General features: G+C 37.9%; 1 protein-coding gene across 1 annotated transcript in view; it reads left to right on the top strand.

The window, feature by feature from the left end:
• MEE13 (myosin heavy chain-like protein) overlaps nucleotides 1-13,700 on the top strand; it is an 85,198-nt gene extending 71,498 nt beyond the window's left edge. Inside the window, exons 15-18 of the mRNA XM_088969874.1 lie at nucleotides 8,516-8,586; nucleotides 10,849-11,073; nucleotides 12,722-12,815; nucleotides 13,545-13,700. Of these exons, the coding sequence (XP_088826000.1) occupies nucleotides 8,516-8,586; nucleotides 10,849-11,073; nucleotides 12,722-12,815; nucleotides 13,545-13,700 (546 nt within the window). The remainder of the gene's footprint in view (nucleotides 1-8,515; nucleotides 8,587-10,848; nucleotides 11,074-12,721; nucleotides 12,816-13,544) is intronic.
• Nucleotides 13,701-14,198: the final 498 nt, after the last annotated feature.

The following is a 14,198-nucleotide window of genomic DNA, read 5'->3' as shown; positions in this document are numbered from 1 at the left end:
TTGCAGATGATACCTTGATTTTCTATGAAGGGGAGAGCAGTGAAGATGTGGAAAACCTAAAATTAGTTGTGAACTTGTTTGAAAGGATCTCCAACTTGAGAATTAACTAGTCTAAGAGTCTAGTGGTTGGCATCAATTTGGAAGAGAGTGAGTTGAGAGATTTGACTGCATTGTTGGGGTGTGAGACTGGAGATTGGCCTTTGTGTTATCTGGGATTGCCCCTTGCTGGAAACCCTCGATCGGTCAGTTTTTAGGATCCAGTAGTTGAAAGGTTTGAAAAAAGATTGGCAAGTTGGATGAGGAATTATATCTCTTTGTGAGGGAGAATCACTTTGATCAAATCCACCTTGGCAAATCTTCCAGTCTACTACATATTGGTCTTTAGAATGCCCCAAGCTGTGGTAAGAAGAATTGAGAAAATTATGAGGGATTTTTTGTGGGAGCCTGGGGAAGGGAAAAAGGATCATTTGATTAGGTGGGAGAAGGTGAAGCAATTGAAAGGAGAAGGGGGTTTGGGAATTGGAAATGCAAAACTGAAGAATGTGGCTCTGTTGAGTAAGTGGTTCTGGAGGTTCCCCAAAGAAAATGAGAAATTGTGGACTAGAGTTATTCCAAGTATCCATGGGCAATCAAGCAATGGTTGGAATGTGGGCTGCCTGCAGAGAGCTACCTTGGCTGCACCCTGGAAGGCCATCCACGACGTTCTTCCTTTGTTTCTTCCCCATATAAGGTATGATTTGGCTTGGGTCAGAAAATCAGATTCTGGGAGAACATCTGGATTGGGGACTCCCCCTTGTCAGAGGTCTTCCCTTCCCTCTTTGCTCTCTCCAGACTCAAGGGTAAACCTATTAGTGATTTTATCAGCTTTTCTTCTTCCTCTTCAAACTTGAGTTGGAATTTGGGCTTTATTAGAAATCTAAGAGAATCTGAAATCTCTAGTGTCTCTACCTTGGTTAACCTGTTGAATTCAGTAGTTTTGGGGGATAGTGTTTCAGATTCTAGAGTTTGGGCCCTCAATGAGTGAGGTTCTTTTTCTTGCAAATTTTTCTTGAACTCTCTTGTTGCCACCTCCTCCTCTCCTTCTTTCCCTGTTAAGGAGATTTGGTTTCGGCCCATTCCTCTTAAAGTCAGTGCTTTCTGTTTGGAAGTATTCCATGGTTCCATCAATACTTATGACTTGCTTCGGAGAAAAAGACCAAAGTGATGCTTGTCCCCAAACTGGTGCTCCCTATGTAAGCTGAATGGTGAGACTGCTCTTCACCTCTTTATCTCCTACCTTTTGCTAATTCTATTTGGGAGTGGTTTTCCTCTCTGTTTGGTTGCAGCTGGAATCCTCCTGCTAATCTAGAAGATCTTTTCAGCTCCAACATTTTCAGGTGTTCTAAGAGGAGAGGAAAAGTGATGGAAAAATGCACTAGAGCAGCAGTGGCCTGGACAATCTGGGAGGAAAGAAATCTAAGGATATTTGATGATTAGGAAAGAGGTAGAGATGCTGTGATTGAAGTGATAACTATAAGGGTGGCACATTGAGTGAAAACTTTGAAAAATATTTGCAGATTTTAAGACAGAAGATTTCTTCAGATCATGTGGAACAATTGCAAATATGGCTTCTAGAAGTCCTAAGGTAACTGAATTTTGGTCCCCTCCAGATGTTGGGTGAAAGAAACTAAACTTTGATGGGAGCTGTTTGGGAAACCCTGGCCCATTGGGAATTGGTGGGGTAATAAGGTAGGAGAATGGAAATATCATTGCCATGTTCTCAGGCCCTACTCAACATGGTGATGTGGTGAATTCAAAATTGAAGGCAGCAGTGTTTGGTGTTGAGAAAGCTAAAGAGTTGGGGATTGACAGGTTGATTATTGAAGGGGACTCAAAAGTCAGTGTAAACTGGCTGAAAAAACAGGAAGGAGCAATCTGGAGATTAAGAAATGAGTTCAGGCGCTTTAAGCAGGTTTCCAAAGATATGGAAATTCACATAAGATGGATTAGGAGGTCAACTAATAGCATGGCTGATGGTCTAGCTAAGCAAGGAGTCCAAAGGCAATCTATGTTCTGGGCTATGTTGTAGCTAGTGGGATATCCCTTAGGTCCTTTTGGGGCTTGTTTGTAACTAATGAATTTCTTTGTTGGGTTAAAGCTTGGGTCTGTATTGTAATTAGTGGGGTTTAGGTGGACTTTATGTCTACCCACAACTTCTTGTTGTACACATTAATCTAATGAATCTTTTTGTGTTGCTAATCAAAAGAGAAAAAAAAAGGGAAACAAGAGGCTGTTTGAAAGAAAGGAAAGAAGCACTGAAGAGATTGTGGCTTCAGTTGGCAAACTCATGACAAGCTGGGTCATTTCTCTTCCAGAATTTGAGCAAACCAGACCTTCATACTTTGCTGATAATATTTGGGACATTTTAGAGATTCAAACTTGTAATGTGAATCAGTTCAATCTGAACTGAAGTTTTTGATGTATGTTTGCTTTGATTTAGGGTGTTATCTTGACACATGTACAGCTTGTTAACTGTTTTTGTTTTGATAAAATTTTACTTTTATTCTTAAAAAAAAAATGCTCTCTTCATCACCCCTGCACCTGTCCTCCCCTCCTTGTTGGAAGGCAAAGAAAGAGAAGGATTGGGACTTACCTACGAATTCAGCTATGCAACTATCTCGAGAGATTTTTCACCAGGCGGAAGTCTTTCACATTCTACCTTGGATTGCTTTACTATGTTCTTGATTTTGGTCTTCCTTGTCAACTGCCCATGAACTCATCTCCGCCTCAGGGTCTGTGTTTCCAACCTGATGAACATCTTCACTTTGAGGGGAAGCAGCTGCAACTCTGCAAGGACCTTCGATCTTCTTTCTTCTATGACAGATCTTTTTTCCTTTCTCAGACCTTGTTACAATCCATATCCATTGGTCTTCTTAACTTCCTCTCTTTTTTCGAAACTTTCTAACTCTTTGGACTCTAGATCCCATTACTCCTTGCTTCAACTTTCCAAAAATGCCCCTTACCACTTACAACCTTCTTCATCGGTTTCTCGCTTTAAAATCCTTGCACAAATTCTTAAAAAAGTGGACCCCACTCCTCCCCTTTTCTTTAAGATCATTGGTTAACACTTGTTCCCTATCTTTTTTCCCCACCTCTTCACCCGACTCTTGAACTTCCAAATCTAAACCCAAATCATTTGCCACATGCCTTCCATCCATTGACCCACTGTACCCAATTACCTCCATGTCAGCTTTTCTACCCTTCAAAACAGCCACCTCACCCTCTTCTTTCATCGAACAATTATTTGACTTCCTCTCCACTGCCTCCTTTCCTATTACTTCGTCCTCCTTTTCTCCGACTCCACTCCAATCCTCCCTTCCATTCCTCGAAAGGGAAATGCCCCATCTTCACCTTCTATTATGATTCTCAAATATATTTTTTTGATGAATGATAATAAATTTATTAATTCAGAAGCAGATTTAGAGAGTTCATACAACATCCCAGGGAGAGGCGCGAACTGCAGCCCCTCCTTGAATCTTACAAGTAAACTAGGAAAGAAAAGCAAGAATCACAACTGAGCCCAAAACAATTCTTCCCTATTTACCCCTTGCTTAGCTAACACATCTGATAAAGTATTTGCTGATCTCCCCACCCCTCGATTGTTAGGTATTGTACCCCTATCTGGTTTGCAAATTGCACCCCTTGTACAGAAGCTAAAAGTTCTGCCCTGATGGAGTCCCCAATTCCCAAGGGACCTGAGTAGAGCAACAAAATCTCTCCCTTCTCATTTCTCAAAGCACCCCCCATTCCGGATAATCCTGGATTACCCATGCTACTTCCATCAAAGTTCAACTTTAGTGAGCCTTCGGATGGAGGAGACCAGCTTGTAATTGATTTGTCCTTTAGAGATGAACACCTCGCTACTGCTGACCAATTTCTCCAAAGGTCATTAAAGGAGAATTGATGAAAGATTTCCAAGGTATTGCCCTATTTAACACACAGTCTTTCAATTCCTGACTGCTCCTTTCCTTTTCTTGAAAAATTCTAATATTCCTTTCTTCCCAAAGAGTCCAAATCAAGGCAGCACGAGCACATCTCCACATAATTCTCCCTATTGTTGTAGGCCAATAAAAGGTAGAGTGGTTGAAGAGCATGTAAATTTCTGTTGGTAGACTCCAACTACTCCCAAACAACGAAAGTAGCCAAGCCCAAAGGTCTGCAGAAAAGGGACAAGATATTAATAGGTGGTAACAATCCTCATCGTGAGCTCTACAGAGGATACACCAATTAGGAGAAATACAGAGGAAAGGTCTTCTCTTTTGTAGGTTATCTAGAGTGTTTACTTTCTCATGGAATACTTCCCAACAAAACGCCATAATTTTTTGGGGAACTAGCCTGCACCAAATTTCTTTTGACGAAAAGGGTTGGTGAGTAGAAAGTTGAGAGATGGACTTGAAGAAAGAAGCACAAGTGAAGGTTCCATTGGGTCTAGGAGTCCAAACCCTCTTATCTGGCTTGGAGGGATCCAAACAAACCTGATTAAGACAACCAAGCAAAACAGAAAGAGATTCAATTTCATCATCCTAAGTCCTCTACGAAACCCAAAATCCCAAGTAGGATCTAAGGGTGTTCCCAAAGGTGAGACAAATTTTGAGACCAACTCTTTTTTGTACAAAGAAACAGAAAATAGCGAAGGGAACAGATCCTTTAAAGGTGTGTCTCTTACCCAAATATCCTCCTAAAAATGGACAGAGTTGCCAGAACAAACTTCATACCTGATAAAATTGAGGAATTGAGGAAGTAGATGTCTCCACCACCTCAAATATATTTCTCCCTCGCAAAAACCAGAACCATCACATTTGGGTAGTAGATGTCTCCACCACCTCAATCATTATCCTCACCAGGCCCAACTTTTCCCAAGTCCTGTTTTTCTTGTCAAACTTTAGGAATCAATTGCAATGGTTTTCAATTTCTTTAAAGGCTAAGATGCTCCATGCGTGCAGAGGGATGCCAACCACTCCAATCCAAACCACATGCCTCCACCTTCTAGCAGAAATTTCCCCTGTTGCTAGGAACCACCAGTCTAGTCTTAGGTTGATATCTCTATTCTTTGATGTTTCTGACTCTAAGACCCACTCCAATTGTCCATTATGAAATATGAACAGTAGACCTCCACTCAGCTTCCTAACCCCCATTATTTTTTTACCTTCCCCCACTCCAATACCACCCAGTTTTCCAACTTTCTTTGCTTGGACCACCTCCATGTCTTTCCCAACCACTCTTCCAACCAAGCTCGCCTTCAACATGTTCATTCTTTCCTCCATCTTCCCCATCCTTCTCACATGCAGTGCAACCTCCATCTTCCCCACTAAACGTACTTTGCTGCTGCATCTACAACCTCCATCTTGCTGATTAAGGTTATTGGTCAGAAGTCATTATTGCTTGGTTCTATTTCTGGACCTATCAAGTTATAGAAGCATGCAAACTTACCTCTAATCACCCCGCCCCCCATTGTTGAGGAGGCAAATGCTGATTGGTGCTTTAGTTCAAGCAAAGAATGAAGCTAGAAAGTTGTTGCATAGAAGGGTTAACTTCTATGTGGGGATTGTGGGTCTCTCTGTTTTATAGGGGACTAGAAAGTATTACTTGCAGACAGCATAACAACATATGTACATTGAATTATGAGATTCTCCCAAGGGGAAAAAAAACCTATGGCAGTGTTGTAAGACTTGGATTGGACTGGTCAGTCCAACTGTGAGACCTAGGAGCTTTCCAGCTTGGGTCACTAAATTGTTACAAACTTCAAAATGCCAATAGGAAGATTTGAACTTGAAACCTCTTGGTCATGTGAGTTAATGTACTACCAATGTCCTACATGCCTTTTGGGCAGTTGTATCAAAATACAACACCTTAACCATTTGACCACCTCTTAGACACATGGTAAAAATCATAAAATTTATTATTATATTATTTATGAGTTGTGGTCAAACTGTTCAACTTTGTGACCTGCCAAGTTTTCTGATTCTGTTTTCAGTCCAAGTCTTCCAACATTGCTTTGTGGCATTTGGTTATCAAGAAAATTTATGGTTTGAATTCTAATAGTTGGGAATTAGGTATCTCTAGATTCCCAAGGGCATCTAACTATTTTCTCTTGGCACATTAGATATGATCCTCAAATGGGAAAGGTGAAGTTTTGAGAAGATCTTTATTGGGGAGACTCACCTTTTTTCCAATCCTATCCTAGATTGTCCAATCTCTCCTTGCTTAAAAATGAATATATTGTGGACTTGGTATCCTTAGTTGATGGAAATCTTTCTTAGAACCCTAGGTTGAGGAGAGTTTTGGAAGAGAGGGAAGTATCTGAATCTATGGACCTTATCCAAAAATTGAGCTCTATTTTCCTTCTTTTTTGGGGTTATGAAAAGCTGTGGGCTTCTTGTCGTAGTGGCACTTTTTTCAATTCCTTCATTCCTTAAACAACTAGAATTCACCAACTCTCAATCTTCTCTTTCTTCTTTTCCCATGGTAAGCAATTTGGATTGGTACTTCACCTTTGAAAGTTAAGGTTTTCTATTGGGAAGCCTCCTTGCAAATCACCAATACTTGTGACAGACTCCAAAGGAAAATAAAGCCATAGTACTATCCTTGCATGTGTATGTTCTGTCTTCAGAGTGGAGAAAGTTCTAATAATCTTTTTCTAGCTTGTCCCTTCTTGCTAGGTGTGGATCTCTTCTCACAAGATTTTTTGAGATCAACATCGTCATTATCATCATCATCTATGTCTTATCCCAACTATTTGGGGTCGGCTATATGAATCTTGTTTCACCAATCCATTCTATTTAATGCCATATCTACTGTTAAATTATGAGTGCTTAAATCATTGCTTACTATTTATACCCATGTCCTTTTTGGTCTACCCCTAGCCCTTCTAGCCCCTTTAACTTGTAACAAATCACTTCTTCTAACTGGTGATATTGATGGTCTTCTATGCACGTTACCAGCTCATCTTAGTCTATTTTTCTCTCATTTTATCACCTATCTACTCCTAGGTTCCTACAAATGACTTCATATGGCATAGTGCTAAGGCTGCGATTCTACAAAGCAATGTTTTAAAAACCTACCTGGAGGTCGAATCGTTTTTTCCTCCAGGTCACAGGTCAATGGTTCGACTATCCAGGTCGAATGGTTCAGACCATGCCACGTCAGTGCATATATGTATTAAGTATATATATTTATATACATATATATATGTGTATTATATGTATATATGTGTATAAATATATGTTTTAGACATAAATAATGTATAAATATGTTTTAGATATGTTGTATGTATTATTTTATATTTAATTTATGTTTTTTAATTCAGCTTTTAATTTATTTATTTATAAAAAATATTAAAATTGCAAATTGAGGTAAAAAAAGGGTTTTTTTTCATGAAAACAGTGGGGTAAGGCGTCTATGGCCCTTTGGGATGCATTGACTTCGAAAAGTTACCCAAAATAAAAAAAAAATCACCCCAATTAGACATTGGAGTGCAAAGTTATGGCCTCTGAAAGTTTGCATGCATTGAGTGTGCAACCCGTGACTTGGTCATCGGGTCGAACAGGTCAACGGTCGAAGCTGCTGGGTTGAATGGTTCTTGACCAAGTCAATAGTTTTTGACCGTCTAGCGGGTCTTGACTGAATCGGACCCAGAATCTTGACCGGGTGACGGTTCGAACAGTTCGACCGACTGGGTCAACGGCGGGTTGAAAACATTGCTACAGAGAATATGGGCAAATAAATGCAAGGTTGTTTGAAAATAAAGAACTTGAGGTGGAAATATTAATTGAGCTGATTAAAGTGAAAATTGCATACTAGGTGTTGGTGCGTAAGGAGTTTCAAGGATTCAAAATGGTGACCTGTTAAGGGGGTGGCATATTGTGGCTAATGTATTGAATTGGAAACCTCTGGTGGCCATAAATTGACTACCTCCAAAAGCTGGAAGAAAAAAGTTCAACTTTGATGGTTGCTGTTTGGGCAACCCAGGTGATTCGGAGATGGGAAGGATGGTGGGGACAAGGGAAGAGACATTCTGCTAAGCTCTTCAGGAGCTTTATGTGTTGGTAATTCTCTGAGAGCAGAAATGTTGGCTGTTATTCAAGGTCTCAAATTGATAGCACAACAGGTTGGAGGAAGGATCTAGTGATGCATTGATATATTTTGTTTATTTTTGTGTCACATTTCATAAAATCGTATATCACATTATCACTTAGATAATAACTATTCTTCCTCTTTTTGTTCATCATTCCTATGGTTATCCTACATTCCTACGAAACTTTTTAATTACCAATAAAAAAATGAATAAGTTTAGTCTTGTTCTTTTTCACATTTAACATGTTAGTTGCTTTATGCTATTTATGTAATTTTTATGCACAGAGGTTCAAATTGCCTGTTGCTTATGCCTTGGATGTTAAAAATGTAACCCTACAGAACCACCATTTCCAGTTGGTTAACTGGATCTTCTATTTGATGAGCACCTAATTGATTGATCCAGGTGACTAATGAGAAGGTGAAGGCTCTTATGGAGTTGGCTCAATTGAGGCAGGAATATCAACTACTTCAGGAGTATGTATCTTTTTCTGTTTAGGAATATGACACTATTGTATGTGTTTAGTTCTATTAGCCAGTTGTAATCCTTTCATCTTTATAACAAAACAACTTTGTGGCTCCTAGAAGTGATGTGTGTTGACAAATTCTGTTATAATTTGAAATGAATTGATAACCATAAGAAGAGAGCAACAACATGATTTGGATGATTTGTGTCATTGAACTTAAAACAATGAATAAATTACCTTGATTGATTTTGTCATTCTACTGTTTTAAACTCTGCATTTTTGTCTTCAACTTCTCCAAGTTTTTGGATGCTTATAAACAGTCAATGCAGCTCAATTGAGGCTTTCTCTTTCATTTCTTCTTTGACAAGTAGACCTGAGACTTTCTTTTTTGAATTGCAATTATGACATTTTTTGGAAATTTGAGCAAAATTTTATTGATTATTTGAGAGTTTCCTTAAATAATTGCATTATCATGATTAAGTGAGATTTTCTCACTGAATCAAGTCCAGGTGAAAAAAAAAATGGACGTAAAAGATTTCCTCCCCCAAGTGTTTATTGGCTTTGGTGTTTTCTAGTTGAATACAAGGCTCTGAATATTTCTGACACAATGGGGACACTGTTGACCTTTTTATTTAATTGCAAGCATAATGACCACAGTGTTTTTTTTTATTTATTTTATAACTTTTTCCCCTTCATCTGTTCAAATTTCAAAGTGGAACTGAAATAATCACAGATCAAATTAGATCAATTTAACAAGTGGATCTTAAGCTCTCCATGAGTACGGCATGTGGATCCTTTTTGTTTTGAAAATTTATATATTAAATCATAGTATACACTTATTAAAGGTTCAATAAAGGGGTGGATATGGGAAAACATTATACATAATGTCATTAAATGTAGTAATTACCTTGAAGGAAAGTTTTTAACACAATTTTTTTTTGAAGATAATCAGCTACTTAATATATTATTTTCTTGTAGGGCAAAGATATTGGGGAGAATCAAGAAAAAAATCCTACTAAATTGAATGGGGAAGATTATCCTTGAGAAATCAGGATGCAACTAATTGCCTCTTGCTAGGGGTAATCATTTGTAGCTCAACTCAGAAGTTTCTGGGCTTGGGCCTAGGTTCTGTGTCTAGGCATCTGGTCCACAATTATTGTTATATTATTATAATATATATGTATGTGTTATTTCATATTATTATAAAGTATAACATAAACTTTATTTGTAACTTCAAATATATCAATGTTTTATATTATACATTTAATATTTCATAGTTGAAGTTATAGGCCCAAAGCCCAGCCTGGCCCAGCCCATTACCTCTTGCTGATTTTGTATAAAATTGTCATGCATGCATGAACTTTATACAAGAATCCATAATTTGGTGCTTTAGGAATAAGATGAAAAAGTTTAAATGGCTCACTAGATGGATGAATTTGAGGATACAATGGATGAGAAGATCAGCTAATGGGATGGTGGATACTTTAGTTAAGCAAGGAGTGACTAGGACTTGTTTGTATTGGGCTAAAATGTAATGTTTTAACTTTCTTGTAGGGAGAGGAAGAATCTTGTGCCTCTCAATGGGTTGCTTGTAATTTTTATTTCTCATTGATAATAAAAGTGAATTTTATGTATAAAAAAAAAAGATAGCTTGAAACATGATGTCGTAGAGTACCTAAAACAAAGGAGAAACTGTAGCTGGTTGATACATCTGTCTGTCTTCCTTCTATCTCTACGTGTGCACATACACCCCTGTATGTATCGATAGCATCTTCTGTTTTTTTCCTGCCCTGAGATGATGACTTGAAAGGAAGTTGGAGAGGAGAAAGGAGCGAGAAATGACAAAAAACCAGAATGACAATGATAACCTCCTCATTATATTTGGGAGGTTAAGTATTACATATTCTGACATCAAAGCTAAGGAATACTTTCTAATTACTTGGTAAAAACATAAAATCCACAGAAGACCCTGTCTGCCATCATACCATCCTTTGTAGTGGGAATCAAAATTAACTGTTTCTTTGTTCTAAACATTTCCTATTTATCTTACATGAAATATCTCCCCAACTTGCATGGTAGAATTACATTCTGAGATACTATCTTTATTCGCATATTTGAACTTTTTCTTTTTTCCCCCCATTTCTTTCTTTCTTTTTCATGATTTTATTCTTCCATTAAAATTTTGAATGATAAGCATTGCATTTGTAAGCTATGGAGTTTACTGTTCTTGCTTTTGTTTGTGATGCTTCTATTGTGTAATGCATTCATGCAGAAACATCAGTCATGAAATGAATCAGGGAAGTCATTTGGCTAACATTGGGCATAGAAGCATTGCTACTCATGAAAAAGATGGAAGATTGAGAAACTTGTTGAAGAAAACATATCTGCGCCGTTGGGTTGGTAGACTTGAAGCAAGTGGAAATGAAGCCGATGATAGCATAAATAATCAAGGCATTTTCACCAATAAAAGATCTAACCAAGCTGTGGATTTTGCAAGGTCTGGGGAAGTATCAATGGTTTATGATGGCTGCTAGAAAATGCATGATGTGTTGTTATTATTACCAAATTTTTGTGTAGAGCTCCTTGTTTTCAAAAAACATTCTTTTAGCTTTGAACTTTGAAACCAAAACATAAAAACTATGTTGAAACCTTGATAGTTGATGATATCAACAATCTCATATAGGAGAGTTGAATTTGATCTGATAAAAAGTCCTTTAACCTATTCCATAATTTTTTTTTTAATTATTTAAACAAGATCATAACAATTCTATCAATGATGGAAGAAAAACATTAGGGAACACCTGAAACTAGAGCAGCAAATGCTGACTTGTAGTTAATGGAAAACTTTAAATCTAGCATTTTGGCTTATAAAGTTATACCTGGGGCTTGATGGCCTGGAGCCCCACTCGAGGGATTGTCTTCCTACTCTTCCCTTGTGTCATTGAATGTTCTTGAAACTTACCTCTGTGATGCCATAGAGTCCGCAGAGTTGGTTTATACCCAGCCACCTGGGGCTTTTATTTTTCACTCCTGATGCCATAGGGTCCAAGGGGCCTCAGAGTTGGTTATTATTCATCTAATAAGAACTTTAAAGGCCCCTTCTAATTCTAAGATATTCCACTCTGCAACAGATGCAAGTATGAGGCCTTGTAATAAAGAAAGGATCTAGCTCTTACTGAATTTCCATCCCCTATTGCTCTGGTGTTAACTGTAACAATGGATCCATTACAATCTCTAAAATACACCTTTCACAGCAGATGACCCTGGATTACCTGAAGAGCAGCCAACAGAATTTAGTTTTATCTTTCATTATCAGGTTGTAAACAATCTAGAATCACCTTCCTGCAAGCTGCATCTATTTATCAACTCTTAAGTTCCTATGTATGGTCCCAATATGCTACTCTCACCACTGTGAGATCAATCCAAATACTAACATTGTTACTTTTCTTCCCAATATCCTTGTTTTCCTTTCAACACTAGTCCACAGCAATACTAGGTCCTCTTATTGCTTTTATGCAGGTAAGAGAAGAGGTAGAAAGAAGATTGATCAAAGGGAAATTTTAAGATGTATATTAAATATTAGGGCAATTTCTATGATGCCAGAATGGTATGATACTGGAAGAACTTGACCAATCAGACCCCTCCCCCCCTCGTGGGAGAATTTTGATGCATACATGCTGATTGTTTACCACTTCTATGGTACAGGTTGATTGGTTGTCAGTTTTTTAGATATTCTGCCTTTCCAGTATCATAATCAGACTAAGAAAAAAAAAGATCGTTTTGATGCAGTTGCCTAGCACATGTACAAACATTTCTTTTTGTCTATGTTCATTCGGGCAAATTGTTTTTTCACTAATCTTTTGTTATTTCTTGTTTCTCAAGGCTTTTTATTTTTTTAACAATTCTTTGGCACTGAATTTCAGAACCAAAATCATTTTAAACATGGATTATTCCTGTATCATTTAACTTCTCTCCTTTTTATAAGGTTTCTCCAATAATGTGCCCAACCTTTTTAATATGAGGATAACATATGTTTGTTTCATGCACTCCTTGATTATTTACGAGGGAGGAAAGAAACAAAAGAAAAAAAAAAAAAATTCCATGCAAAACTTAGTTTTGCTCATTCTCTGTTGTCCGTGTTACAGGATGAAGGTTGAAAATGCAAGCCTTAAAGAAAGCTTAGAAAGTATGGATCATCTGACTTCTTTGATTCACAGACTCCGTATCTCACTTTTAAAGGTCATCTTCTACACTTTGTAAGAATACTCGGTGATAGTGGTAGTGGTCCTTTACTTCCCCTTCATTAAATTGTAAAATTGTTTTATCCTCCTATTAGGACCCATTGTTCCGGGATCCTGTTCAGTGTTTTTATTATTCTCAATAAGCTCTTGTTTTATTACTATTGCTATACGTTGAATTGAACCTTGATTTCTTTGTTGTGGCCTGATCCATGTCCCAACCTGCATGAGTCTGACCCAAATACGTTATGTTATGTTGTTGGGGCTTTTCTCTTTTATCTCTCTGGCTTGCATGAGAAAATAGAGGGAAAAAACCTGTTAGAGAGAATTCATGTGTATAGGGGTTTAGGTTTTTGAGAGAAAGAGAGAGAGTGCTTGCACAACTTTGTATTCTTTGTTGCTGTTTTCATGGTGGATTTCTGTTCCTCCTTCACCCGTGGGCATAGGCTATAAGCTGAAGCACATAAATCTGTGTGCTTTTCTTGAGTTCCTTTATTTTGAGTTGTGTTCTCTAATATTTGCCAATCGATTTTGGTTTTGGGTTTGTTCTACCTTAACACTATAGCATCTTGGTTTTTAGAATAAATTTTATTGTGGTGTCTCCCCTGTTTGCAAGCTAGCAACTAGCTAATCCTTCACTAGAGATCAAAATATTTGCCATACTTTAATAATTTTCTCTTTAGAAGCTGCTGCTCACTAACAGGTTTTGTTCCTCCAAAATTCATTTTAGGTTAAAGACCCTGCAACATTCCAAGAGCGAAGGAATAATTTGGCAGGGGCAGAGTCAGGTTTTTTCATTTCATGGGGCCATGTAATTCAAACACAGTTGCCATTGCTTCCTGTTAAAATTGCAAGTCTTTATGCTCTTGCCCATTTATTATCGTGATTATGTGTCCTTGCTCTGTGTCATGACTCATAGTCTGGAGAACGCCCTACTATTGTACAGAAACAGTTTTTAACATTTTTTAATAAGTTAGGAAGTAAAGAAGCTTTGTGCAGACCTTCCACATCATTGCGGTGAGAAACCCAAATCATCGAGGAAGAAGACCTCCCCTACGACCCCCCACCCATTCTCCTTTCTTCAGCTATCTCTAGCTGAGCTCTAGTTGCTCATGGGACCTTCCAAAACCTTTATTTATTTTTTAACAAATATTGTATTTTCATTACTATATATGGTGTGGCCAAGAGTGATCATAGAAGGATCGGTACCCGTACACACCGAGGCACTGGACATTTTCAATTTTCAATTGCTGACAATATATCAAGAGTAAGAGCTCACGAAAATACTATCAAATTGAGAAAGGAAATGTGTGATATTTCCTTGAAGGCTGAACTGAAGCCATGTGAATGGACAGACAAGAAAATAGAGCACCCCCTTACATGA

This window comes from Nelumbo lutea, chromosome 1, assembly GCF_056320005.1.
Source record: "Nelumbo lutea isolate HS-2025 chromosome 1, American lotus-T2T, whole genome shotgun sequence".
Taxonomy (NCBI): Eukaryota; Viridiplantae; Streptophyta; class Magnoliopsida; order Proteales; family Nelumbonaceae; genus Nelumbo; species Nelumbo lutea.
This window is presented reverse-complemented; position numbering and strand designations above follow the sequence as displayed.